Source organism: Antennarius striatus, chromosome 23 (genome assembly GCF_040054535.1).
Source record: "Antennarius striatus isolate MH-2024 chromosome 23, ASM4005453v1, whole genome shotgun sequence".
NCBI classification, from domain to species: Eukaryota; Metazoa; Chordata; class Actinopteri; order Lophiiformes; family Antennariidae; genus Antennarius; species Antennarius striatus.
This window is the reverse complement of record NC_090798.1, coordinates 2,146,140-2,171,009: the sequence shown is the minus strand read 5'-3', so window position 1 is coordinate 2,171,009 and position 24,870 is coordinate 2,146,140. Positions and strand designations below refer to the sequence as shown.

Sequence of the window (24,870 nt, the reverse complement as noted above, 5' to 3'; positions counted from 1 at the left end):
ACATGTGCAGCAGAAGGTAGTCATGGGATGGTGGTTGTAGGGAGAAACCAGAGGCCCCACTGAGGTTTATCCATCTGTCTGTCTGTCTATCTATCTATCTATCTATCTATCTATCTATCTATCTATCTATCTATCTATCTATCTATCTATCTATCTATCTATCTATCTATCTATCTATCTATCTATCTATCTATCTATCTATCTATCTATCTATCTATCTATCTATCTATCTATCTATCTATCTATCTATTGTCTGTCTGTCTGTCTGTCTGTCTGTCTGTCTGTCTGTCTGTCTGTCTGTCTGTCTGTCTGTCTGTCTGTCTGTCTGTCTGTCTGTCTGTCTGTCTGTCTGTCTGTCTGTCTGTCTGTCTGTCTGTCTGTCTGTCTGTCTGTCTGTCTGTCTGTCTGTCTGTCTGTCTGTCTGTCTGTCTGTCTGTCTTCTGTCTGTCATCTATTACAAATTTTTGCAACTAAGTTCTGCAAAAGTTGTAGATGATGGATGGATGGATGATGGATGGATGATGGATGGATGGATGGATATTACTCTGATAATCACGTCTTCAATCACGTCTTTAGTATTTGTGTGTTTGTTAAATCGTGTTAAAAGATCTTTGACCACCTGAAGATCAATCAGGTCACTGAGTGATTTTGATTTTTGAGTGATTTTGATTTAGTCGTGGATCCAAACCAGTCCTTTTTAAAAAAAAATTCTACAGGATTTCAGACGGACTGACCACAGTGTAGACAGTCTTGTGCGATTGAAGCCATGTGTCTTCATCAGATCTTTGGGTTTTAACTGTAAAAAAGTTTGTTATCGTGTAAAGTCACAAGGCGACCTGACGGTACGACGCTGACGGCGTAACTCAGCATGACCATCGTTTGAAAAACATCTTTGTGGTTCCTTTAAATGGATTTTGTTTCTAAACCAAAGCAGCACGGCCCCAACAATGTGCATCTATTCATCTTCTTCTCCACATCCCCCGCCTTTGTGGATTATGGGGGCTCCTGGAGCCGATCCCAACTGACTTATCGAATGATTAAATCACCTAAGCTGCTTGTTTTTGGAGGTGGGAGGAAGCAGGAGAACCCGGATAAAAAATGAAAATAAATAAAAATAATAGTAAAAATAAAAATAATTTAAAAAATAAATAAAATAATAATTAATTAATTAATTAATTAATAAAACAGCACCTTTGTCTGTGTGTTTAGAAAATATCAACACAATATGTTGGTTGTTTATTAAGAATAAGAAGGAAAAACATTTCAATCGTTCACATTCTTCAGATTTATTATAATTCTCACCTCATCATCAGTCATGTCACATGGTTAGAGCTATTGCTGTTTTAGTACATTATCCTTAAACACATGTGTCTCTATGGGAGAGAACATTACACCACTACAAACCTTAATTCACATTTCTGCAAAAGTCAACGTTATTTAATGCCAGTTTGAATTACATTTCAAATAACTGCACAAAATGAAAGATGACAGATGTGATGTGCCCCTGACCTCTATAAATGAATATGCGGTCAAATATAATTATTTATCTCGAAATAAGCTTCTTCAAAATGTTCAAAATAAATGTCATCAGACGTAGAACACTGTGTCTCAATAACTAACCAAACTGCAGGTCATGACCAGCACCGAAAAGAGGAAGTCATGTGTATCTGCTGGTAGAAGAAGAAATCCAAGCGACATAAATAACCTAGTCTTAGTAAATAGTGGATTCAATATGAAGAAATAAACTCATGTCATCAGCATATACATAAACTTAAAAAGTCTTAGTGGTTTTTGTTAAAAAATGTGAATAGTTTATTTCTGGGACCCTTGTCATTTCAGTGCCAACAGAGTTGTGACTAAATATTTCTCACTTTCACAAATTACTGCGTCAATCTGAACAAAGGAAGTGAAACAATTTTAATTCTTTCAGTTGTATGGTCTCCTTTTTTTTTTAAAGCAGTCAAAACAATCACGCTCTCTTCAATAAAAAAAACAACCAAGGATGAAATCTTTTTAATGATTTTATTTATAAAAGTAATAATCACAATTATGACGATACTGTCGGGGGTCCCGTTGGTGCTGTGAGTCCCACGTTGTTCATTTTTTGCCTTCTGCCTGTGAAGAAATAATAATAAGATGTTTCAATGTTTAATTTGAAGCATTACTTCTCTACAACAGTGGTTTCCAAATGTGTTGGCTTCCCAACTCTTAAAATGACTTAACATCAGCTTGTGACCTGTATCACAAGTCTCAAATATCACAGGTTGCTCAATGGAAAGATGTTTTGTTTTTTTACCAATGTAATAAATGAGAACAAAGAGCATTAATATACTGGATGAAAGCCAGATAATTAACTTTAGGTTGCGTTTTCATACTTACGTGATTAAAAAAACATGCTATTTAATTTACTGCAATCAATACGCTTGGCTTACTGTCCCAAGAGAGACGAATGTCTGACCTCCCCTCTTGCAGAAAAACATCCATACACTTTTTTCCCCCCTCTTCTCCAACAGTATAAATAATTATTCATAGTAAATGAAAAGTAGCAGGTAAGAAAAACAAAGCTTTCCTTCCAACTTACGTTGAGTTCTTCGCAGGATCTGTTGGGTGAAGTCTTGCGTGGGATCAAGACAGAATGTTTTCCTGTTTCTCATTGTAACTCTGAAAAAAAGAGTTCAGGTGTTAAATCAATCAAATTACTGTCATTGAATGCATCAAACATGACAAAACAATTATAGAAAATTAATGTATGTTCTAATTTATTTATTTATCACTGTAATCTGCCAAAAAAAGGAGCAGATAAAGCACAAGAAAAAAAAGCTGAATAAGGACAAGCTAATGCTTTAATCCTAGTAAAATGATTTGTATGTGCAGCAAGAACATTTTTCTCATTAACAAATCCTAAAATAAGATGTTTTCAATTAAAAATAAATAGACCAGGACAAAAAAAATTGCAAAAACTTTTAAAACAAGATAATTACCCCTAATTTTCCTAATGTAAGATTATTAATCTTACAGGGGAAAAAACCATTTGCATTACTTACATGACTTCCTGCTTATTGCAGTATGGACGAGGATCATGCACTTGGACACTAACGATGAAAGAAACCCTCACAATTGGTCTCGTGTTTATACACTTGCACCTCAAAATAACTGGAAAAAAAACCCAAGAAAACTGTGTAAATATTTTCTAGAATTATTAGTATGTCTTTTCAGATTTTTAAGCTCAGAGAGCGAAGCAAAATTTTATTGGTTCTTAATTCATTCATGCAAGTTTCTGCAAGCAATTTTCATCAAAATCCTTCAGGTGATTTATGCAAAATAAACTTCATGGATCCAAGAAAATGGGTTCTAATTTTCTGCTCATAGAGAAACAAACCACCAGACAAACAGCACACACTCACCTGGAGAAGGGCTGACAGTCATGCATGCCAGGAGGAAGATGCAGAGGATTGCGATGTTCTTCATGGTAGAAATCAGTGAGTGATCTGATGAGAGGATCTGCTGGATCTCAAAGAGAGTCAAAACCTCCTGTCCTCGCTCAGATTAGAACAATCTGCCCTGCTGTGGGATTATGAGCCTTAAACTCAGGCTACCAGTTTTTATACACCCGGATTTGACCTTGAGATTTCCTTGGAAAACATAAACAGTGACAGGCCCACTCAAATTTTGTGATGCAATTCATTTTCTTCAGAATCCTCAAGCAATTAGTTGTCAGTTTCCTGTAAACGACACGCTGAGGAATGTGTTCCTCATGAGGAAACAGTGATGCTCTTTAATTAACTGATACTGAAGATTAGAGATTATTTAAATCCCAATCTGCACAAAAGTTGTTAAATTATCCTCCATTTTTTGTGTATTCCTTTATTGTAGTTGCCAATTATCAATCAATATATTATGCTGGATAGATATTGATAAGACTAAAATGGACAGAAAGATCCATCCATCAATTTACAGCCACTTATCCACTATGCGAGTCACGGGTGTTGCTGGAGCCTATCCCAGCTTGACTAGGGGGAAAAAGGGGGGGTACACCCTAGATAAGATGCCAGTTCATGACTGGGCCACATGAAAGACAAACAAAAACACACACAGACACACTCACTCCTATGTGAGAGCATAAAAGGTCAGAGTGTCCAAAGATAAATAGGTCAAAAGTGTGCTTTGACCAAAAAAATATATTTCCCACAATTCAATAATGAAGCCCATTTAACATTGATAAACACGTTTTGAACAAAGTTCATGTTTTAACTTGTGTTTGATGTTATTTTTCTTTATTCATTGATAGTTTGATCCTTGATTGATGGAGTTCTGTGGGTTTAATGACCTGACAATTTAAACTGTAATGTTAATAACTTCAATAGGTTATAAAAAATTTTTTTTATAGAATTTATGTTAGAACAGAGAAACAAGAAAACATTTTTTCTGTGCAACTGTAATGTTTGTAACTTGAATAAATAATAAATTCAGAGTTATTTAACATTAAGGAGTAGTTACATTTATTTTACAGTATATTGAGTTACATTTAGTTACATTTATTAGTTACATCTGGCCCTTTGAGGACAGCTGTTATGCTGATGTGAAATGAGTTTGACAGCCCTGATTTAGAGTGACAAATTCACCTAAACCGCATGTTTTTGGAGGTGGGGGTGGGGACATGAGGGGAACACAGAAACTTGAATCCAGAACCTTCTTGCTGTGACACAACAGCGATACCCACCACCCACAGGAAGAGTCATCAACCCATCAATGCGTCTTGACAACTGTTACTTCTTACACATTTTCATACGTCAGCACAGATGGAAATATTACAACACAATTCTAAAGAACCTCTTTATGAGCGACAATTCAGTTTCAACCTCTCAGGTTTTTGCTCAAAGTCTCTACCATGGATTAAAATTATAAGATTATAACCTTCAAATTAGATTCTGCATTATAAGTTAAGTATTCAGGTAATTTCTGAGGAAAATCTATGAATAAATTAAAGGTGCAATCACTAATTGTAAGTTATAACAGAATCTGTAAAGTGATTTGTCATGATGTGTGTTTGGACTTTCACGACTGACTCACACGAATCCAGACTTACAGTTCAGAGAACGTTTTTATTTGATTTATTTGTTTTTATTTGTTCTTCTACAAATGAAACTGTGAAAAATCAGATTATTATTATTATCATAGATGGACAAAAGCGAGTGGAATGAGAGTACAAACATGATTCCTCTGGTTTAATGGCTGCAGTTACACAGTGGAGTACATCTAGAAAGAGAAAGTGAAGCCTGTAATTTGTCAGTGGATGAATGTGGGTGTTCAGGAAAGTAGAAAAAAACAATCGGACATATTGAAAATAATGATTCAGATGTTTGTCTCTTATAATCAGGTGATAAGAAGGTAGCTTCATCAGCTTACATTCTAATAATCTAATCATTATCAAATTAAATATCAAATTATAACAGCCAAAAGTCTTTCTAAGCCTTACAAAAAAAACGTTTTGAAATCCTGTTTGTTAATTTTACTGACATGAAATGTTCATACCAGTCCATTATTCACAATGTCTGAAAATATCGGAAGGAATTGATGAATTTATTATGATCAAACAGAAGCTGGTGATTCCCTTTTATATTCATTTTATGTTCATCCATTGACGTCATCACAGTAGTACTGTAATATCAATCTACTGGAAGAAATCCTGCCCTCTGGTGGTCACAACCGATCATTACATCTTTAAAACGAGAGTCCCATACTTACTTTCATTTAAAGTTAAATTCTGTTTTATTTTATGCGTAATTATAGATTCTGAATATGAATTCAGTTTATTATTTTGTACAAAAATACTAAAAAATATTTTTGTGTACAAAATATTGTTGATTGTCATTTAAAGTTACACTCAAAAAGTCCAGATCTGTATATAAATTGTGAAGCTTTAATCTGTCAAACTGTATAAAACCTACATACGTAATAGTTATATTTCTATATTGGGGTTGAAGTGTGAGTAAGCTGGATGACGATGGTCATCAGTGACCCTGCAGTGACGTTCAGGGGTTGATCACGAGCGGCGCCTGGCCGTGGACCTGCCGGAGGGCGGGACAATCCAGAGTAACGATCATCCGGGTGCTGCCGGCTCTCTCCGGGGTGAAAAACTCTGTCCAGGTCAGGGACGAGCCTCCTGGGATGAGACTGAAACCAAGCGAGCGTTAGAATCCAGATGGATGCTTGTTCTTGTTCTCCTCCTTTGTGCTGATCTCACCTGTAATACTTGAACTTGGGCAGCATGATTCCGGGTCCTTCCATGCGAATATAAACTCCCTCCAGGCGGAAGTTGAAGGGGTTGGTGAACTCAACAGTCGCCACCATCTCTTCATTCACTTTGTTGCTACCTGCCACCTGCAGAACGCAAAAAAAAAAAAGCATTTTCCGCATCATAAGGCAAAATAAATAGAAAGTAGAAATTATCTTGATGGTGTTGGCCGTGATTCCACACCGTGACGCTGATTTTGGGATTATGCAAGGTGACGACTTTCATGGCGGTGACAATCTGGCCGGTTTCTTTGACTTTCCCCGTGACGATGAAGTGGAGGTTGGACTGTTCCACCAGCTTCTTCATGTAGTTCCTTGACTCCACGTCCACCACCTCCTTCACACCTACAGACAAAAAAACCCACAGATATTTATCCTTTTGTAACCCAAAACTGAATATTATGAAGAAAATTCGGGTTTCATGTGATTCTGATGAGAATTTAACCCCTTACTCACCTTCGTTGGGGCCAATCTTCACTGTGGGGTCCCTGAAGAGGAACTCCGAGCTGGTGACGCCGGTGTAATACACCACGCTGCCGCTGATGTAGGCGTCCACGGTGCGACGCTGATTGCTGCGGTTCACGAACTCCAGGCTCAACTCAAAGTCGTCGCCCACTCTGACCTCCAGAGAGGGCAGAACCAGGTCCACGTCGGCCTCGGGGGGGTTGGACTTCTCTCTCTTGCAGCCGTACTCCTCTGCTTTCTCCAAAACAGTCCGCTCCTCTTTAGTGCCTGGAAATGGGGGAATAAATCCGATTACGTGTTGCAAAGATCTCACAAAACGATGTGCGGAAGTCGCGTCTGACCTTCAGGGAACTTGTATTGATCGGTGATGTCACGGCGGGTCTCGTCTCCTGGAGATTTGGTCAAAACCAAACGACCGACGTGAGTCTGGTTGACTTTTACCGGCTCCATGGTTCCGTCTTTGCTGCGAGAGTAAAACACCACGTCGCTGTTGACCTGGAGGAAACACCGGTGGGATTACGAACAACACAACTCACGTCTGACCCGAGGAAGCTGCGTGACTTTCAAATCGTCAATTAAATTGAAGCAGACGTAGATTTTATAGTGTCAAGACTCACCTCTGCAAACACAAAGGCAGCATCGAACGGGAAGCACGTCTGTCCATGTTTGATGGCCTGGACCGATGCAGGACCACATCTATACATGCCTTCATGGATAGCGGTGCAAGAGATTAAATGTGCAAACAGTCCATTTTTACTCATTTTAATCCCGACTTGTTATTATAAATATAATTTACCATCGCTGGTCTCCTGTGGAGTCGCATCCACAACCTGCCAGCCTCCAAAGCCGGCTGGGAGGTCGGGTCTGGACATGTAGCACTCGTTCCAGCAGTGATAGTTCCTGACAACAACACAAATTAAACAAGGCAGCTATAGACTGAAACATCCCGCGACATTTTTGTGCCATTAAAATGTCGCTTTTTATATCGTGATTATATCTCATCAGGTTTGCGAGATGTGTACCTAAAAAGGTACTAAAAGTGGAAAATTTGACCTTGACTTGGTTTTTCAAGGTCAAGGTTGTGATCTAATGTTCATCCCCTTGCCTCCCTGAATAGAACGCCTTTTGCTTCGTCTTTTTATCTTCAACGGTTGTGAAGATATTTGGTGGACGAACAGACGGACACACAAACACTGACATTTACAATACATCACATCTTTGAAGCGCAATGAATGTAGTAAAACTTCACATTTTGTGTTTCCAAAACGAGATATTTCCTTGCGGATCCAGACCGATACGCCGACAGCTCCTGCCTGCGATGGAAGACGCGCGTCTTACCAGATAGAGTCTCTGGTGCGACCGCGATCGATCCGGCCGTTGTCATGGAGAACAATGTCGGTCTTCAGGTTTCCATCGTTGTCATGGGCGGAGAAGTAGTTGGTAACAACCCGCGATGGAATGCCAAGACAACGCAGGACTGGAGAGACAAAACACGACGGACATAAAAGGAATCTTTCAAGGTTTGAAAAAGGATTTGTCTCTTCAACCTTGAAAGGAAAGAAGGTCTTGTCATTATTGTTACCTCACAATTCCTACTGGATGAGAAAAATCAGGGCATAGCTACCCTTTTTCCACCTCCGCACATCAAATTTTGACCTTAACAAAATGATTTATTTCTTTTTTCTTGGAAGGGATTCATAAAAGATTCCAGTACAAAAGTCTCACAGGTGTTGAAGACGGCGGCGTAGACCCAACACTGGGCGTAGCAGACGGGCATCTTGCTGCTGGCGTAGGTGAGCAGGATTTCTGTGCTTCCGGTCCAGGATGTCGGCGCCACGCCGTAGGTGTACTCGCCGCTCCAGTTCCCCACCAGGACGCCGTCGTCGTCGCGGGAATTCAGCTTAAGAACAACCAAGAAGATCCCTTATTCTGATCTGACAGCCAGCTGGCTACAGGCGGGGTACACCCCGGGTGAAATGCCAATAATAGTTCCTCACCATAGCAGAAGCCTTTCTGGTCACCTTGATGGGATCTCCTCTGTTGGTGATTGGCATTTGAGATCTGTCCATGATGTACAGGCAGGCATCCAGGACGCCGTAGTTAAACTAAGAAAAACAAACACAGAAATTATTCAAAACTTTTAAAATTCAGTCTGGAGAAATGCTCAAAGTTCGTCTTTTCTTTTCTCTACCTGTCCGTAGTTCCAGTTTCTCTCGGCGATGTCGTCGTAGGCGCCGTGGTAGATGATCCCCATCTCGTTCATCACGCACTCCTGCCTCTCGCTTTCGTCATCCAGGAACACGGCGTCATCTGACGGACGTGGCGAGCATCAGTAAACCCGATTTTTTTTTTTTTGGTCACTCAACGACAAAAAATATTTCCCAGAATCCCTAAAAATAAAAACCCAACCTGACACCCAGGGATTGAAGAGGATGTAGAGGTTTCTGCCGTCATCCCGGCGAGTCCTACGAATACCGAAGGGCGTCATGACGGCGACGTACATGTGATACTTTCCCACCAAGCAGTTGGCCTCAGGAGTGATGCCCATGGTGATGGTGTTGTTGAGGGTGTTTTTGATGCAACCCTTCCAGGAGCTCTGGCGCTCCTCGGTGGGGAAGACGGGAATGTAGGTCCCTTTGCTGTACTGGGGGCTGGAACCTGGACCAAAGAAGAGCCGGGGCAGAGTTCACACCTCTGTTTGACCACCATCTATGAACATCTAAGAACATCTGAGCTTCTATCGATCTATCTCTGCAGTTGGTTTGGCTCACCGATGACAAACTCCAAAGCAAACTTGTCCTCTGCTTGTTTGTAGGGACGATTGAAGACGACTTTGACCTCAAACTCTTGCCCTCGGCGAACAATCAGGTAGTCAGAGTTGAAGAGCGAGGTGTGGTGCTGCTGCTTGTTGGTCTGAGTCGGTTTCCTCATCATGTCCACCTCCCAGATGTCCAGATACTCTGGATGGACGGAGGAAAAAACAGAAGGAAGCCTTAAAAACCTGCAAGTTTTGTAGAAATATTTTAATGCAGATTTATCTATGCTTTGCAGAAATTTCTAATGGAACAATTTACTGTAGATATTAGGATGCTGAACTCTATTTCATGCATATATTCCTGTTGCATCTCCATATCTCTCTCTGTGGAGCTCTTTGGCAGCAGTACAGGGTAGGGTGAAGCAACAATCTGCAGAAAGTGAGCAGAACTTATCCCGTTTGGACGCCATTCATGTGCGGCATCAACTAAAGCGGGTTTATCTGCACCTAAAAAGACAAAATAAGATCCTATTCTGGCCTTCTGCACACCAAATAAACTGTTAGCTGCCTTTGTAATGTCTTTGCATGTGGAAACTCTCTGAAAAATTCAGTGGATGTTTTCATTTGAATTAAAATGCAAAGAAAATTAAGATGAATGATTACTCATTTCATAATGAATATGAATAAAGAACTGTTTTTCTGTTTGATGTCCTGCTGCTGCAGGGAGTCCCTCACCAGTCAGAGGTGGAAACCCTCTGGGTCCGGGTGCAGAAAACGGCTCAAAGTCGAGCAGATCCGACGAGTCAGAGTTGGAGTTGGCCACCGGATCGGAGGTGCGGCCGTGGTTTGTCACCTTGGGTGGGGGTCCAGATGGGGCAGGGGGAGCTGAGGATGGAATCAGGCTGGCACCTTGGTCAGACATGGTGATGGTGGTTCAGGATGGACGATCTGCTGCAACACTGGATGGAAAAGAAACAACGAGGACTTCATTACTGCATGTTGGGAGAGCCGAATGCATCTGCTTTACATCTGTGTGTGTGTGTGTGTGTGTGTTTGTGTGTTTGTGTGTGCGTGTGTGTTTGTGTGTGCGTGTGTGTTACCCAACTGGATTCTCAAATTTGAATCAGCATAAAAATGTGAACTATTTTGAGCGATAACACCCAGAGGGAAGTGGTTTCCATGTGAGTTTGGTGGTTTGGTCAACAGTTTGCTGTTACTTGTCCTCCTGTGACTTTCTGGTGAAGTCATTTTTAGTCTGTTGCTTTATTTCCTTTTCTCAAACACTGCATTTTTTTAATGATAAGAGACAGAAGCACAAGCTGAGCCCTAATCTCGATTATTAACCGTTTCCAGTAACACAGTGGAATCTCCGTCTGTGTGGAACTATGACTGTAATAAAAGAAAAACACATTACAATTTATATTAGCTGGAAAAAGTAATTTGATTAATATCAAATAAATTGAACACTTCTTAATCTATTTCACTTTGCATAAAAACTGAGACCAATGATGTCATTCTAGTGATGACGGAAAAATATAAAAATGTTTAAAAAATTATTTTTCTAAATTGAATATATTTCATTTTTGGATGGTTTATTGTAATCGTAAGCCAATAAAGCATCTCCTGGAAAATTACTCAATTCCATGTTGACAAAATAATTAATTTATCTGCAGGGAAAAGAATCCGACTAATGATCAATAATTAAATTTTAACAAAAAAAAAACATCACAGAGGACTAGAGGATGCGGTGCATGTTTATAAAATCTCCAACGGTAATTGCAGAAAAGGTGAAGCTGTGCTCAAATGTTCCATTAAACCCAGCCGACATGAGTGGCGAGCCGAATGACATCAGACCACCTGGGGTCAGCCTGCAGCGACCGCCACAGGTCAGGAAGGCCGGGCGTTACGTAAGCGTGTGGAAAGGCTGATTTAAGCATGAAATACACACACAAGCTGTTTTCATACATGTTAGCAGGGTGCAAACACCTGCATGACACTGAAACTCTCTGTTACGTAAGGCGGGTGTGTTACGGCCACGTTTGGCTGCATGAGTCTTGATTGAACACAGTAACAGCCCTGTTTTCACCCCGGCCTCCAGATGGACGTGTTTCAGTCCTGCAGAAATGGACAGACGTGCTGCAAAGCGATGAAACACGCTCCTAAATAAACACTCATGAAGTTATTCCAATGAGAAAATGAGGAAGGTTGGTGGTAAGAGAGGAAATGAAGATGGCAGGATGCAGAAGGATGCAGAGGAACGGGGTAGATAGGGAAGAGAGCCTGACAATCGGAAGCAACCAAAAGCAGAAGGAGAATCAACTTTATATAAAAACATCATTTCATAGAGAAATATTGCAGTTTTTAATTCTAATGCTTCTGTTTGGACTCAACTTTTCACAAAAATACCACAAGTACAAGAGATTACAACAAGATTTGCATAAAGAGAAGCCCCATAAAAAGTTATTCATTCTATGCTGCACACACTAAATGGGTATTCATGCATTTTGTTGTTAATTTAAGTTGAATAATTTCCCATTTTTGTTTTTTAAGTACAAATACTCTTCATACACAAGATCTCATTTACTGTGTTGTGGATATTAAACAGTTCTAAAGTGAGGTTTTGTAATATTTCCCTTTGAAACCTTGAAGAATAAAAATATGGAGCAGGAAAAAAAATGGAACTACTAAAGGGAAGAGGGGCACAACACCATCTATTTGTTAACCACAACTTTTCCTCCTCTGAAAAATCCCACATGGAAACACGTGTTTAACACAAGTTTGGCAAAAACTGTCAGAAGACAAAAACCTCCAGGGTAAACTTATTAAATCTGAGTCTGCTGCTAGAAGTACTTAGAAAAAGCTTCATTAAAGCTTTGGTAACAATACAGAATGAGCAGTTTATTATACTTATATAAAAATAGAAGTAATTTCTTTCTTTTTTACAAATGTTCTTCTCCTGTAATATTTCGATGGTGACACCTGCATCATGAAAACAACAAAAAAAAGTACATTTTTCATTTCTATAAATAATCATTAGTTAAATCCCACTCCTCATTTGTTTCATGCAATAAAGTACAAAGGGTTTCTGTTCGAGTTAATGAGAGTTTTTCATCAAATTACTTGAACAGATTACACAACAGCAGAGGAATGTTCTCGGGTGAATCATCACATTCAGTTGCATCTTCACATCTGGCATAAATATGCATGAATCTGTCGTATGAATGCAAAGCTCACACCTGTAAAGTAAAAGTTTAATGCAATGTCCAAAGTTTAAATGTTTAAATGCAGTTTTAATGTGGACCCACCTCGGATGAAGCTGCTGCTGGGTGGAGGCGATCTGCTGCTGCTGCTCCGTCTGGGGAGACTTCTGGTTCTGCTTATATACCCTTCAGGGGAAAGGAAGAGCTATCCGTGCATGTGTGTGTGTGTGTGTGTGTGTGTGTGTTTTTGTGTGTGTGTGTGTGTGAGGCCTTTGCAGACACAGCGTTCAGTAACTGCTGGACTTAGAAGCAGGATGTGGAATCTGTCATGTCCCTTCGACCCGCAGCAGACAAAACGACTGTCGGTAGCTGCAGAACCGACACACAGAAGATAAACTGAAACGGGTTCTGAGGATCCATCGATTTCCCAGAATCATCATCAAATCAAATGTCAAACTTCTGCAACTGATTATGTTTGAAAATGTGACCACATTGGATCTGTTGATGAATGTTTTAATCACATTGAAGCTTTAGACATTGAACAAAAGCAGTTAAACACATTTCCATATTGTACCTTTTATCCTAATTCAGGATTGATCAAGTCAGGATTGAATTCATTCCTTCCTGTTCCTGGTCACGTGCCAGGTCAAAGGTCGCCAGGCTCGGGCGTGGTCGCTATGCTGAGAGTTTGCTCACCTTAGATGGTGAAACGGTTCCTGGTGGGATGCTTTTACTGGAAGTTCTGGTTTTGGTTCCTGTTATCTTTTCACAGGTCGGACCCGCTGAGGCAAAACTAATAAGACGCTTACGGGATATATCCTGCCCCCCCCCCCCGACCCCCCCACCCCATTTAGGTTCTAAATAGAGAGTCGGTTATTGAAGTTCTGTTATTGATTCAGTCGCTGCTTCCCGGCCGTGCCGCTAATAATCACCTGTTTGACTGGAACAGAAAGAATTTATTTAGTTCCTCGACTCCACAGTCGATTTGATTGAAAATGTACTCAACCAACAATAAATTTTGTAAAATTTTGTTGCTTATCATAGTGAACTACAATAAGCAGTTCCTGCATATAACACACAGCGCTTTTGCGTTATATTTTAGACAACGACAGCGACGTATTTAAAGGTGGAAAACAGCAAGAAATGAGTCCAAACACAATAAAAGACACAATCATTGAAAATCAAGTGGAGCTACAACATTGTTAACTGACAAAATGTTCTTATAATTTATTTACCGCTACCAGAAAAAATACGATTCCCCTCGATTCTACCAAATAAGCTTGTCTTAAAAGAATGAAAAAAGAAATTGGAATTGATTTGCAGCATTTGCTTTTTAAACTGATTCCCAGTTGGAAGCAAAGCTGGAAAAACAAACCAAATGTTTCATCACAGGATAGAATTAAAGTGGGGAAAAAAATTGCACCAAATGTTTCTGGGTTTTTTCCAATTCCACCAGTAGCACTTATGGTCCTGATTGAACGTTTAATTTCAGGGACAAATTGATCAGAAAATGCTGATGCAAATTCACGTGTTAGATTAAAAAAAAACATAAAACAACTCCTTGATGGCAGCAGGGCTGCTATTTATTTATTTATTCATGAAAAGGATTCTTATATTGAGAAGAAAGTGCTGCTGCAGGGAGTCCAATAAAAGACATTAATTTGACGTTTACTAAAACCAGCACACACACATACGCGAAGACATCCATCATGGTCATCTTTGCCGAACACACACCCGGCTTGGGTTAAAGATGCCAAATCAATACGGCTGATTCAGTCCTTCCCTTAAACAGAGGCGTGTATTCATGAACTCGGACTGGTGCAGAAGGAAAAGGTGAATCACAAAAGTCATGATCTAATGTGTGTGTGTGTGTGTGACTGAACATGAGAACATGTTGTACCATGCATGCAGCCAGGGACACACACACACACACATACACACACACCACACAGCTAAAGTACAGTGACAGCATCCAATCATGCTGAAAGGATACAGGTTCCTCTAACAGAGCACAGACTGTTAGAGCAGCACAGAAATACATCCAAACCAAAAGCGTTTGGAAATTTGCTCCAACCTCAACATTTGGTATTTATAACACACCATAATGTGGGTACATGCAGCTATGACAACATACTAAGGTACTGTTTATCCTACTATGGAAATACATGATGTTTTTTTACATGGTAAACATATTTTTGAGGGATACATACACATATCTGCCACTTTTAAATGTGTTACTGAATTTTTGTGAAATATAATGCTGAAAAATGGAATCTTAAATTAAGATGAAAAGAGGCAGGGATTATTTAACAGCTGTTGTGTATGGCCACAGAGTGCCACACATATTTATAACTTAATGCCTGCCATGCTTAGGTACTATTATTATAACTATTGTTATTATTGTTACTATTGTTAATATTATTATTATTATTATTATTATTATTATTATTATTATTATTATTATTATTATTATTATTATTATTATTATTATTATTATTATTATTATTCCCTTTCCCTTTTACCTTAATTTTCTTGAATGTATATTTTCCCTGTTTCTGTCTGTTCTTATATTTAAATGCTACTGTGACGTTTAAATTTCCCAGTGAATTTTATGCGAGAATTCAATTCCTAAATAAACTCAATTGTGAATATTGACTCAAAACAAAAGTAAATTATTACAATATTTGCATATATAAAGTGCAGTAATGTGCCCTGCATTGGTGCATTAGCATGGATATGTGTATTTCCTGGTGTGTTGTATACATGCATGCAAACATCTGCATGCTAATATGTCACAAAGACCTCGCCGTGTCATCTTCAACTTCCTCTTCCTCATGAGCGAGAGCATGTCAGAAAAAAAAAACCCCCACCACATGTAGGTCACGTGACCCGGCAGGACTTTCTTCTTCTTCTTCTTCTTCTTCTTCTTCCTCTGAACGTGTGAAGTTTCTGCTTCAACAATTAACGACAGGTTAAGCGTCAGGTTTTGCGTTTTCTTTCACAACGATGCTGAAGAAATACTTCCTGTACGACGCATACAGGAAGTAAAAAAAGAGGAAGAGGAGGGAGGATAAGAAGAACGCGTGCAGAGAGGTGATGGACAGGAGACATCAGAGATGTGGGAGAGTCGTCGTGAATGGTGGTGAGTTTGTTGTGGAGTGTCTTTTTTCACGTTTTTCTGTATATATTTAATATAAAGAGAAAAATATAAGCATGTACGTGACAGGAAATGTAGTTTTATGTCATTTCATGGTAATTTATTACCATTTTCAAGCATTTTGGGGGTAAATAACTGGTTATTCTCTCACTTCCAGATTGTCCCGTGTGGTGCAGTGAGGAAACTCTTCTCCCCCTCTTGGCAGATGTGAGTCTACAGATCGCCATGGACTCACATCGCCCCCCTGCATCCCACAGCGCGCCCCCGACTCTCCCAGAGCTTAGACTGGTCCTCCTCGGCAGGAAGGGAGCGGGGAAGAGCTCGGCCGGCAACACGATCCTAGAGGACGCCGGAGGCTTTGAGAGCGGGAAGCCCACGGAGGAGTGTGTGAGGAAGCAAAGCGTGGTGAGCAGGAGAACGCTGGTGGTGGTGGTGGACACCCCCGGGTGGGAGTGGTACTACCCACACAACAGCACCCCAAACTGGGTGAGGAGAGAAAACTTACGGGGGATGTCGCTCTGCCTTCCCGGACCCCACGCTGTGCTGCTGGTGGTGCGCGCCTGTGCCTCGGTGACCCACGACTACCTCAGCGAGATCGAAGAGCACCTGGACCCCCTGGGAGAAGGAGTGTGGGGGCACACTATGCTGCTGTTCACCCGTGGAGATGAGCTGGGCCTGACCTCCATAGAGCAAAGACTCCTCACCAGCGGCCCCGCCCTCCAGAAACTCCTCCAGAAGTGCGGGGGCAGATACCACCTGGTGGATAACCGGAGCAGAGGCGATGGGACGCAGGTCAGAGAGCTGCTCAGGAAGCTGGAGGAGATGCTGGACAGGAAGGAGCACGGATGCGGTTACCTAGCGATGGATGATACCTCTCTGTCGGGTCTGGAGGAAGACGGGGTGAGGAGAGCGAGAGAGAGGAGGAAGAGGCAGAGGCAGATGGAGGAGCAGATACAGAGAATGACCATTAGAGCGGCGCTGATGAGTGAGTTCCTCCACTGTTTTTAAACCCCTCTGATGGATGACATCATCAGAGCACATTTTAGGGTCTTTTAACTTGTTTTGGATCTGTGTTGTTCACTTTCACCTCCTCAGTCCTAACACCTTTCCACTGGGGGTCACGTCAGCATCATGGCTGTCCTCAAAGCGCCTGATGTAACTTATAAATGTAACTAAATGTAACTCAAAATAATGTAAAATAAATGTAACTACTCCTTAATGTTAAATAACTCTGTATTTATTACATATTCAAGTTACAAACATTACAGTTAGACAGAAAAAAATGTTTGCTTGTTGTTCTGTTATAACATAAATCCTTTTAATTTGTCAGGTTATTAAATCCTCTGACCTTTAATTCTCTCGCGGGCCACATAGAATGATGTGGAGGGCCACATTTGGCCCCCGGGCCTTGAGTTTGACACATGTGCTTTAAACCATGGTTAGCAACTAGCTGGCAAACATAGGTAAACATTTAACAGCTAAAGACCTAGCATTAATGTGTGACAAACTGGGGTGAGATGTCAGATTTTTACTGAAATAACTCTTAAGAACCATCATTTAGCAAGAGAACAAGTGTGAACTCTGAGGTCATGACCTGGGATGCTACAGGTCACACATGTCAAACTCAAGGCCCGGGGGCCAAATGTGGACCTTCACATCATTTTAAGTGGCCCTCGAGAGCATGAAAGATCAGTGTCTAAAAATAAATAGGTCAAAAGTGTGCTTTGACCAAAAACTACATTTCTCACAATGCAGTAATTCAGCCCCTTTTTCTTGTTAACTTTTAACTTTAATTTTAACTTTAATAAAAACGTTGTGAACAAAGTTAACGTCCTAACTTGTGTCTGATGTTATTTTTCTTTATTGATTGATAGTTTGATCCTTGATTGATGGAGTTCTGTGGGTTTAATAACCTGACAAATTAAAATAATTTATGTTATAACAGAGAAACAAACAAACGTGTTTTTCTGTGTAACTGTAATATTTGTAACTGGAATAAGTAATAAATTCAGAGTTATTTTACATTAAGGAGTAGTTACATTCATTTAAATTACATTGAGTTACATTTAGTTACATTTATTAGTTACATCTGGCCCTTTGAGGACAGACATTATGCTGATGTGGCCCCTGCTATAGCTCTCAGGAATTAGGTTGAGGGTTCATATTTTCAACCCAAGTCAGAGTGACTTGTAACTTTATTTAATGTATTTTTCATAGAGTCTTTTTGCCTTTTTCTGGTAGTTTTCAGACCTTTACTGACCTTCCTTTCACGTTCACGTTTCACGTTCCTTTGACCTCTCCAGGTGACGGCCCCCAGGGTTCGGAGCTCGATGCTCACCACTCGTTCTCAAAGTCTCCCCGACGTTTACCTGAAATCAGACTGGTTCTACTGGGCGAGCGTGAAACAGGAAAGAGTTCTGCTGGGAACGCCATCCTGGGCCAACCGGGCGTCTTCCAGGTCGGGGCGGTGACGGAGGAGTGCGTCTGCAGGGAAGCTGAGGTCGCCTCACGTCTGGTGACATTGGTGGACACTCCGGGCTGGGAAGGTGGGGTATCTGGACCCACCCCTGAGAGGGTGAAGAGGGAAATCGTCAGCAGCGTCTCCTTGTGTCCGCCCGGGCCCCACGCGCTCCTCGTGACCCTGAGGGTCGACGCTCTGGTGGCGGTCGGACACGTGAGGGAACATCTAGAGCTTCTGGGTGAAGGAGTGTGGAGACACACCATACTGCTCTTCACCCACGGGGATCAGCTCCGGGAGGGGGTGGATATCGAGCGGCACCTCCAGGGTGGGGGCAGGGATCTCCAGTGGCTTCTGGAGAAGTGCAGGGGCAGGTTCCATGTCGTCAGCAGCTCTGATGGAGGAGGTGGGGGCTCCTGTAAGGTGACGGAGCTCCTGCAGGAGGTGGAAAAGATGGCGGCCATGAACAGGTGTGAGGCTTTCTCCGGTTTGGTTCAGGAAATCCAGGATCTGAGCCGGGAGAGGAATGAAAAGTTCAACTTGCAGATGAAGGAAATGGGAGATAAAATGATTCGACAGAAGACGGAGCTGAGAAAAATGAGGGAGAGGGAGATGAGAAGCATCAGGTGGTTTTTCGAGAGGAGGAAAAAGGTGAAATCACCTGAAAAGGTTGATGTTAAAAAGGAAGAGGATGAGGATGAAGACGGGGGGAGAGGAAAGAGGAAGGATGGTATCGGGGATCTAGAGGAGAGGATGAGATTCCTGACAGAGGATAAAGAGAGAGAAATCCAAGATCTGATCATAGAGAAAGAGAGAATTTTTTTAGCATTAAACCAAAGCAGAAGAGAAGAAGAAACGGTGACGTTCCGCCTGGAGGTGAAAGAGAGAGAGATCGAAGGACTGAAAGAAAGAGTAGAGGAGCAGGAACTGAAGCTGCTGGACCTGGAACGTTCCAATTTAGAAAACCAGCATGTGAGGAAACAAAGGGAGGAAGATGTTCGGATGAAAGAAGAAGAGCGGGTGAGTGAGAAAAAGAAATTAAAGGAAGAAATAGAACAACAAAAGAAAGAGAAAGAGGAGTGGATGGAAAGATATGAGTCCGTAAAAGGAGAAATGGATGGAATAAAAAGACAATTTGAGGATATTCTGATTCTAAAGAGAGAAGAAGGGGTGAAAAACAGAGAGATGGAAGAAAGATTCAAAGCAGAGATGAAAATAAAACTGTTTGAGAAAGAAGAAGAGATAGAAGACTTAAAAAAGAAAGCATCAAAGGACGAAAACATGGAGGAAACAGTTAGAGAGATGGAATCCCAGCATAAGAAAGAGATGGAGAGAAAAACACACCAGAAAGAGATGGAGATACGTGACATGGAACGACAGCATCAGGAAGAGATGACCGGGAAAATCACTGAAATAGAAAATATGATGGATGAAATGAAAATTAAACACCAAGAAGAAATGGAGCAAAAAACAAAAGAAAATGCAGAGGATAGAGAAAATATCCAAAAACAGCATGACAGTGAAAGAATGAACATTCAAAGGCAGATTGAAGAACTTAAAAGACATTTTGCCAAAGAAACAGAGGAACAAATAAAAGCAGGAAAAAATCTGAATCGAGACATGGAACAAAAAATGAATGAGAAAGAAAAAGAGCTGCAAGGATTAAAACATCTTCACCATGAAGAAATGGCAAAAAAAGTTGAAGCAATGGAAAAACTAAAGGAGGAAATACAAACGGAATTAATGAAAGAAAAGGCGAAAGATGTGGAAAAAGTCCAACAAGAGTTGATCGATAAAATAAGAACGATAGAGCAAGAAAGAGAAAGAGAAGCGAAAGAAATAAAACAAAAGTTTGCAGAAGAAAATGAGAAACAATTGAAGGAAAGAGATAAAATAATCAGAGATTTAGAGCAAAATTATGCAACTGAAATAAAAGAAAGGGCTCTGAAAAAAGAACGAGACAAGGAAATGATGAATAAAGCTCATGAAAAATACATTTTGCAAAAAGCACAAGAGACAGACAAAATAATAGAGGAAATAAAACGTCAACATATCAGTGAAATCGAAGAAAAAATGCAAGAGCATGACAAAGAAAAAGACAGGATTCATACAAATCTGGAAAGAGAGGCGGAGAAAAGACTGGAGGAAAAAGACGAGGAGATAGACAGGATGAAACTGAGTGTCAAAGAAATGAAGGAAAAAATGGAAAATAGAGAATTTAGTCATTTAAATGATTATAAAAACATTGAAAAAATGCTAGAAGAACGAGAAAGAGAAGCACAGGAGATAAAAGAGCGATTGCGTGAGACCGAAGGAAGAGAAAAAGATCATTTGAATCGTAACAAAAAGTTGGAAGAGAAACTACAAGAAGAAGAAAGAGTGATAGAAAAATTAAATCAGCATGTAAATGATATTAATGAAATACTGCAAAGGATAGAAGGAGAGAAAGGAGAAATCACTCTTAATCAAAGGAGAGAAGCGGAGAAGCAAATGCGAAACAGAGAACGAGAGATGGAGAAGAACCTTCAGCTTTTAAATGACATGGAGAGAAGATTAAAAGAAAAGGAAAGTGAGAATGAAAGTCTGAAACAACAGCTTAACTCTTCTGAGAAGAAACGGAGTGAAGAAGAGAGGATGAGGAAAGAAAGGGATGAAATGGAAACGAACAAACTGAAAGAAATCATTGATGAGAAGACAAGAGAAATAACGGAAACGAAGGGTTTTCTTTCAGAGAGCAATAAAGCTTGTGCAAACCTCCTGGAAGAGATTTTAGGACTAAAGGAACGCAGTATTAACCAAACTCTGAGTATCATAGAGATAAATGAATGTCACATGGAGCAGGAAAGGAAAAAAGATGCAGAAATAGTGGAAAGACTTCAGAAGAAAGATGAAGAACTTCATCGAATGAGGCAAAAAGAGACCGAAAATGAAAAGGAAGTCCTCCAACTGAGGTCAGTGATCGAACAAACTAAAACAGAACTGAAGGAGCTCACCGCTAGGATGGATAAGGAGATGACGAGCATGATTGAGGAGTATGAAAAGGAGATTGTGGGAAGAGACCGGAGAACAGAATCCATCGCAAATGAGAAAGAAAGAGTCTTTCGCTGTTTGGAGGAAGAAAGTCGGCAAAGAGTCTTGAAAGTTACAGAGAAGTACGAAGAAAGTCAGAGGAGAGTCGACTCCCTGCAGGAGGAAAATGAAGACATGAGGAAAGAAGTGGGTAAAATCAGAGTAAAATATGAGGATCTGGAGAAGAAGAGCCAAGAAGAAGTTAGAAGACACCTTGAGGGGTATGAACAGCAGGTGAAGAGCATTGAGGCCGAACTCCAGGGGATTCTGAAGGAGAGAGATGTGGAGGTCCGGCTGTTAAAGGAGGAGAACGTCAAACTAAAAGAGGAGGTAGAAAGGATGATGGAGATGAGGGAGACGCAAAGTAATGATCAGGAGAAAGAGTTTTCTGTTGACCAGAAACAAGATGTCATCGATCTAGAAAACCAGCAAAAACAGCGAGATGTTGGATCCAAACTAGACGAGAAGGTGAGGGAGCAAAGAGTGGAGATAGAGGGAGATAGGGAGATAGAAATCTCGCTTGAAAGCGAAAAGAAATGGGAAGTAAATCTTAAAGAACGAGAGGAAGAGTTGTTCAGAAGAGAGAAGAGAAGTGTAGAGAACGGACAGGATGAGGTTGATGACGATCCGAGTGTCCATGAGAGACGTTCTTCTGTTCTGAGATCAGGAGTTCACGTCTGGCAGGATTTAGAGGAACAAAGCAAAGAGGAAAAGGAGGAAGAAGGAGAGTCAGATGGAGGAGGAAGGGTGAAGGACGACAGCAATAACCATAAAGCAGTAGAAGCGACAGAGAAGAAGACAAAGGAAAAAGCCGAGGTCAGCCAGCGAAAAAACGCTGAGTCGGCAGGATCTGATCTGAGGGTGATGGTGTTTGGGGAGTCCTGGTCGTCTCGATCCCCGGCCGGAGCCTCCGTCTTGGGCGGAGGGTCACCGGAATACGACCTGTTCGGCTTCAGGCACTGGAAAGGTCAGATCGAGGGGCGGAGCTTCACCGCGGTGGAACCGTTGGGTCTGAGGTGGCGAGACGGACCGCACGGAACCGACGCCGCGCAGAGGAAGAGCATCCTGGATTGCATTTCCTGGTTCCACCCCCCGGGACCCGACGTCGTCCTCCTGGTCATCCCGGCCTTCCTGAACTGCACCAGGGAGTACCGGAGGGCCGCGGAGGAGCACATGGGGCTCCTGGGGGACGACGTGTGGGGGCGCACGCTGGTGCTGCTCACGTGGGGGGAAGTTTTAGGGGAGAGCGCCGAGCAACACGTCCTGAGGAACGGGGAGCTGACGCGGCTCGTGGAGCAGTGTGGGGGGAGGTTTCACATGATTACCAGCAAGAAAAACGACTCCATGATGGAGGGGCTGTTCAGGAAGATGGGGCACATGGTGGCTGTGAGCAGTGTGGGCCCCCGTTGAAAGAATTTACCTTGTAAAAAAACAATTTTTAAAAAAAATCTGTTTGTGTAAATTAGAAATAAATCTCATAAAATGATTAAAGATGTAATCAGATCCCAATATTCCAAATTTAAAATGCGTCATTTTAAGAATTTTGAGTCAAGAAACTCCAAAACAAACAAGCAACGCCAAATAAATTATCAACATAAAAATAAGATGGATAAAATAATTGAGTGGTTAAATCTATGTTAACTTCAAAACATATAATTGTGTAAGTAAAAACAAAAAAAAATCTAACTTTTCATTTTTAATGGTGAAATATTTGTGAGAAAAGCTTTATTTCCCTTCAAAATGTGTCCAACACCCCCTCAAAAATAAATAAAACTCAATTGCAGCTGAATTTAGAGTTTGATTCATTTAAAATCCATTTATTGCTTCATCTACAAAAAAAAAAAAGACTTTCATATTTACCCCCACAAGATGGAAACCTTGCGTTACTATAGCGACTCCTCCGAGCATCAGCTTTGAAAGTCATTGATGACAAGGACTTGATGGAGAAAGTATAGGAAGCTAGTCAACATTTTTTTTAACTGTGTATTTTCTTTGCTTTTTTTTTTTTTCTATTTTTATTTTACAATTTTCCGTGTAAAGTGTCGACTTTTAAAAGGAAGAGCACACAAAGGAGGAGTAGCAGGCCTGAGCGCCCATCTTTTGACTGGAGGCATTTCAGGAGAAACTGTCTCGCAATTATAACCCCAGGAGACCCGTCTCACGCTGAGCGGACTCCTGCTTTGACAAGTAAATTATGACTCTTGATGAGAAAGAGAACGCCTTCCTCAGGATTCAATACGTGACATGCGAGGGGGGAAAAGCGGCTGGATGCATAGAAGCGACTTGCATCATCCTTGGAGGCAGATGCAACCGGCAAAAACACTCACATGCAATCATCAGGCTAAAAATTATGGAGTGTTGAGTGTCGGTCTGTATCTAACATGTCAGCAATGTTTTTAATCTGTCCATTCAGCGCCAGCCGCCTTTAGAGGCCTGATGACAGGGTGTGTGTGTGTGTGTGTGTGTGTGTGAAGCTTGGATCCCCGCGTCTTTTATTGTCTCTGCAGGGGAATGACTGTTTTCAAAAGAGTCTGGGGAGAAATTAAAGGGGGAGGTGGGGGCAAATTGCAGTAGATGAAGACATAATTTTCATATATTTTGGCATGATGTTTCAAAAATATCAGGAATCCACGCAACACCCCTCCCCCCCCACTTATAAACCCTCAGATCTATCGTCAAATATCTCAATAATGCTTGATTTATTGATTATATGATTGGAATGCATCATATTTACAGTATTTTCTGGACTATAAGACGCACCTTCAATGAATGACCATATATAAGGCGCACTGGATTATAAGGAGCACTGTCAGTTTTTGAGAAAATGAAAAGCTTTTAGGTGCGGAAAATACCGTCGTGGTTTACTTTTGTGGTTTTAAAACAGAGGATTTAACGTCCTGAGCCCTGCAAGATGAAAACATTTGAGCCTAGATTAGTTTAGCGACTGGGAAACAGGAAGACAAACTATGTAAATGAAGAACAAATATAACTAAATAAGTTATATTTTGTTATCCCGCACCAAATAAAACAGGAAGTAAAACCAAATTTTGTGATTTACAGGGCTTAATGTCCTTATTTAAATCTGAACAAACTGTAAACTGTATTTATTAAGCTTTTTTACTATTGCTTTTAACATTAAGTTGATTTTGTGGAAATTTGGGATTTTGTTGACTTTGATATGTTTATCGAACTAAAAAGCCATTTATTAACCTCCATCTATTTCACTGATGATTTAAGGGTTTATTAAAACCAAGTTAAGAGATTTAAGTTCAAGGATGTAAATTAACCCTTCGTAGGACACTCATGGAAACACTTTGAAATTTAAAAATTCAACCATCGAGTATTGGAGGACATTTAAAAAAACCACTTTATTTTTGTGTTAACATTTTTATATAAATTTACAATTTCCTGTACAAAATCAAATTGCCGAAATTAATCACTTGCCTGATAAAGGGTTAAGTTAATTTTGGCG

General features: G+C 40.7%; 3 protein-coding genes across 3 annotated transcripts; 1 reads left to right on the top strand and 2 right to left on the bottom strand.

Annotated features, from left to right (window-relative positions):
- Nucleotides 1–2,008: 2,008 nt before the first annotated feature.
- On the bottom strand, nt 2,009–3,659 carry LOC137590155 (C-X-C motif chemokine 3). The gene is made up of 4 exons (XM_068307582.1): nt 3,405–3,659; nt 3,045–3,153; nt 2,582–2,661; nt 2,009–2,115 (listed from the first exon to the last, which is right to left on the bottom strand). The coding sequence occupies exons 1-4, from the start codon at nt 3,466–3,468 to the stop codon at nt 2,048–2,050; spliced, it is 321 nt and encodes a 106-aa protein (XP_068163683.1). The 5' UTR covers nt 3,469–3,659; the 3' UTR covers nt 2,009–2,047.
- Nucleotides 3,660–5,082: 1,423 nt separating this feature from the next.
- On the bottom strand, nt 5,083–12,960 carry f13a1b (coagulation factor XIII, A1 polypeptide b). Its single transcript, XM_068307789.1, has 15 exons — nt 12,820–12,960; nt 10,250–10,473; nt 9,531–9,719; nt 9,169–9,417; nt 8,951–9,069; nt 8,757–8,864; nt 8,485–8,659; nt 8,098–8,236; nt 7,556–7,659; nt 7,377–7,465; nt 7,101–7,254; nt 6,751–7,026; nt 6,479–6,639; nt 6,245–6,381; nt 5,083–6,174 (listed from the first exon to the last, which is right to left on the bottom strand). Exons 2-15 carry the CDS (start codon nt 10,434–10,436, stop codon nt 6,033–6,035), a joined length of 2,229 nt encoding a protein of 742 aa, XP_068163890.1. The 5' UTR covers nt 10,437–10,473; nt 12,820–12,960; the 3' UTR covers nt 5,083–6,032.
- Nucleotides 12,961–15,792: 2,832 nt separating this feature from the next.
- Nucleotides 15,793–23,181, top strand: si:dkey-185m8.2 (trichohyalin). The gene is made up of 3 exons (XM_068307788.1): nt 15,793–15,856; nt 16,029–16,856; nt 18,175–23,181. Exons 1-3 carry the CDS (start codon nt 15,811–15,813, stop codon nt 22,806–22,808), a joined length of 5,508 nt encoding a protein of 1,835 aa, XP_068163889.1. The 5' UTR covers nt 15,793–15,810; the 3' UTR covers nt 22,809–23,181.
- Nucleotides 23,182–24,870: the final 1,689 nt, after the last annotated feature.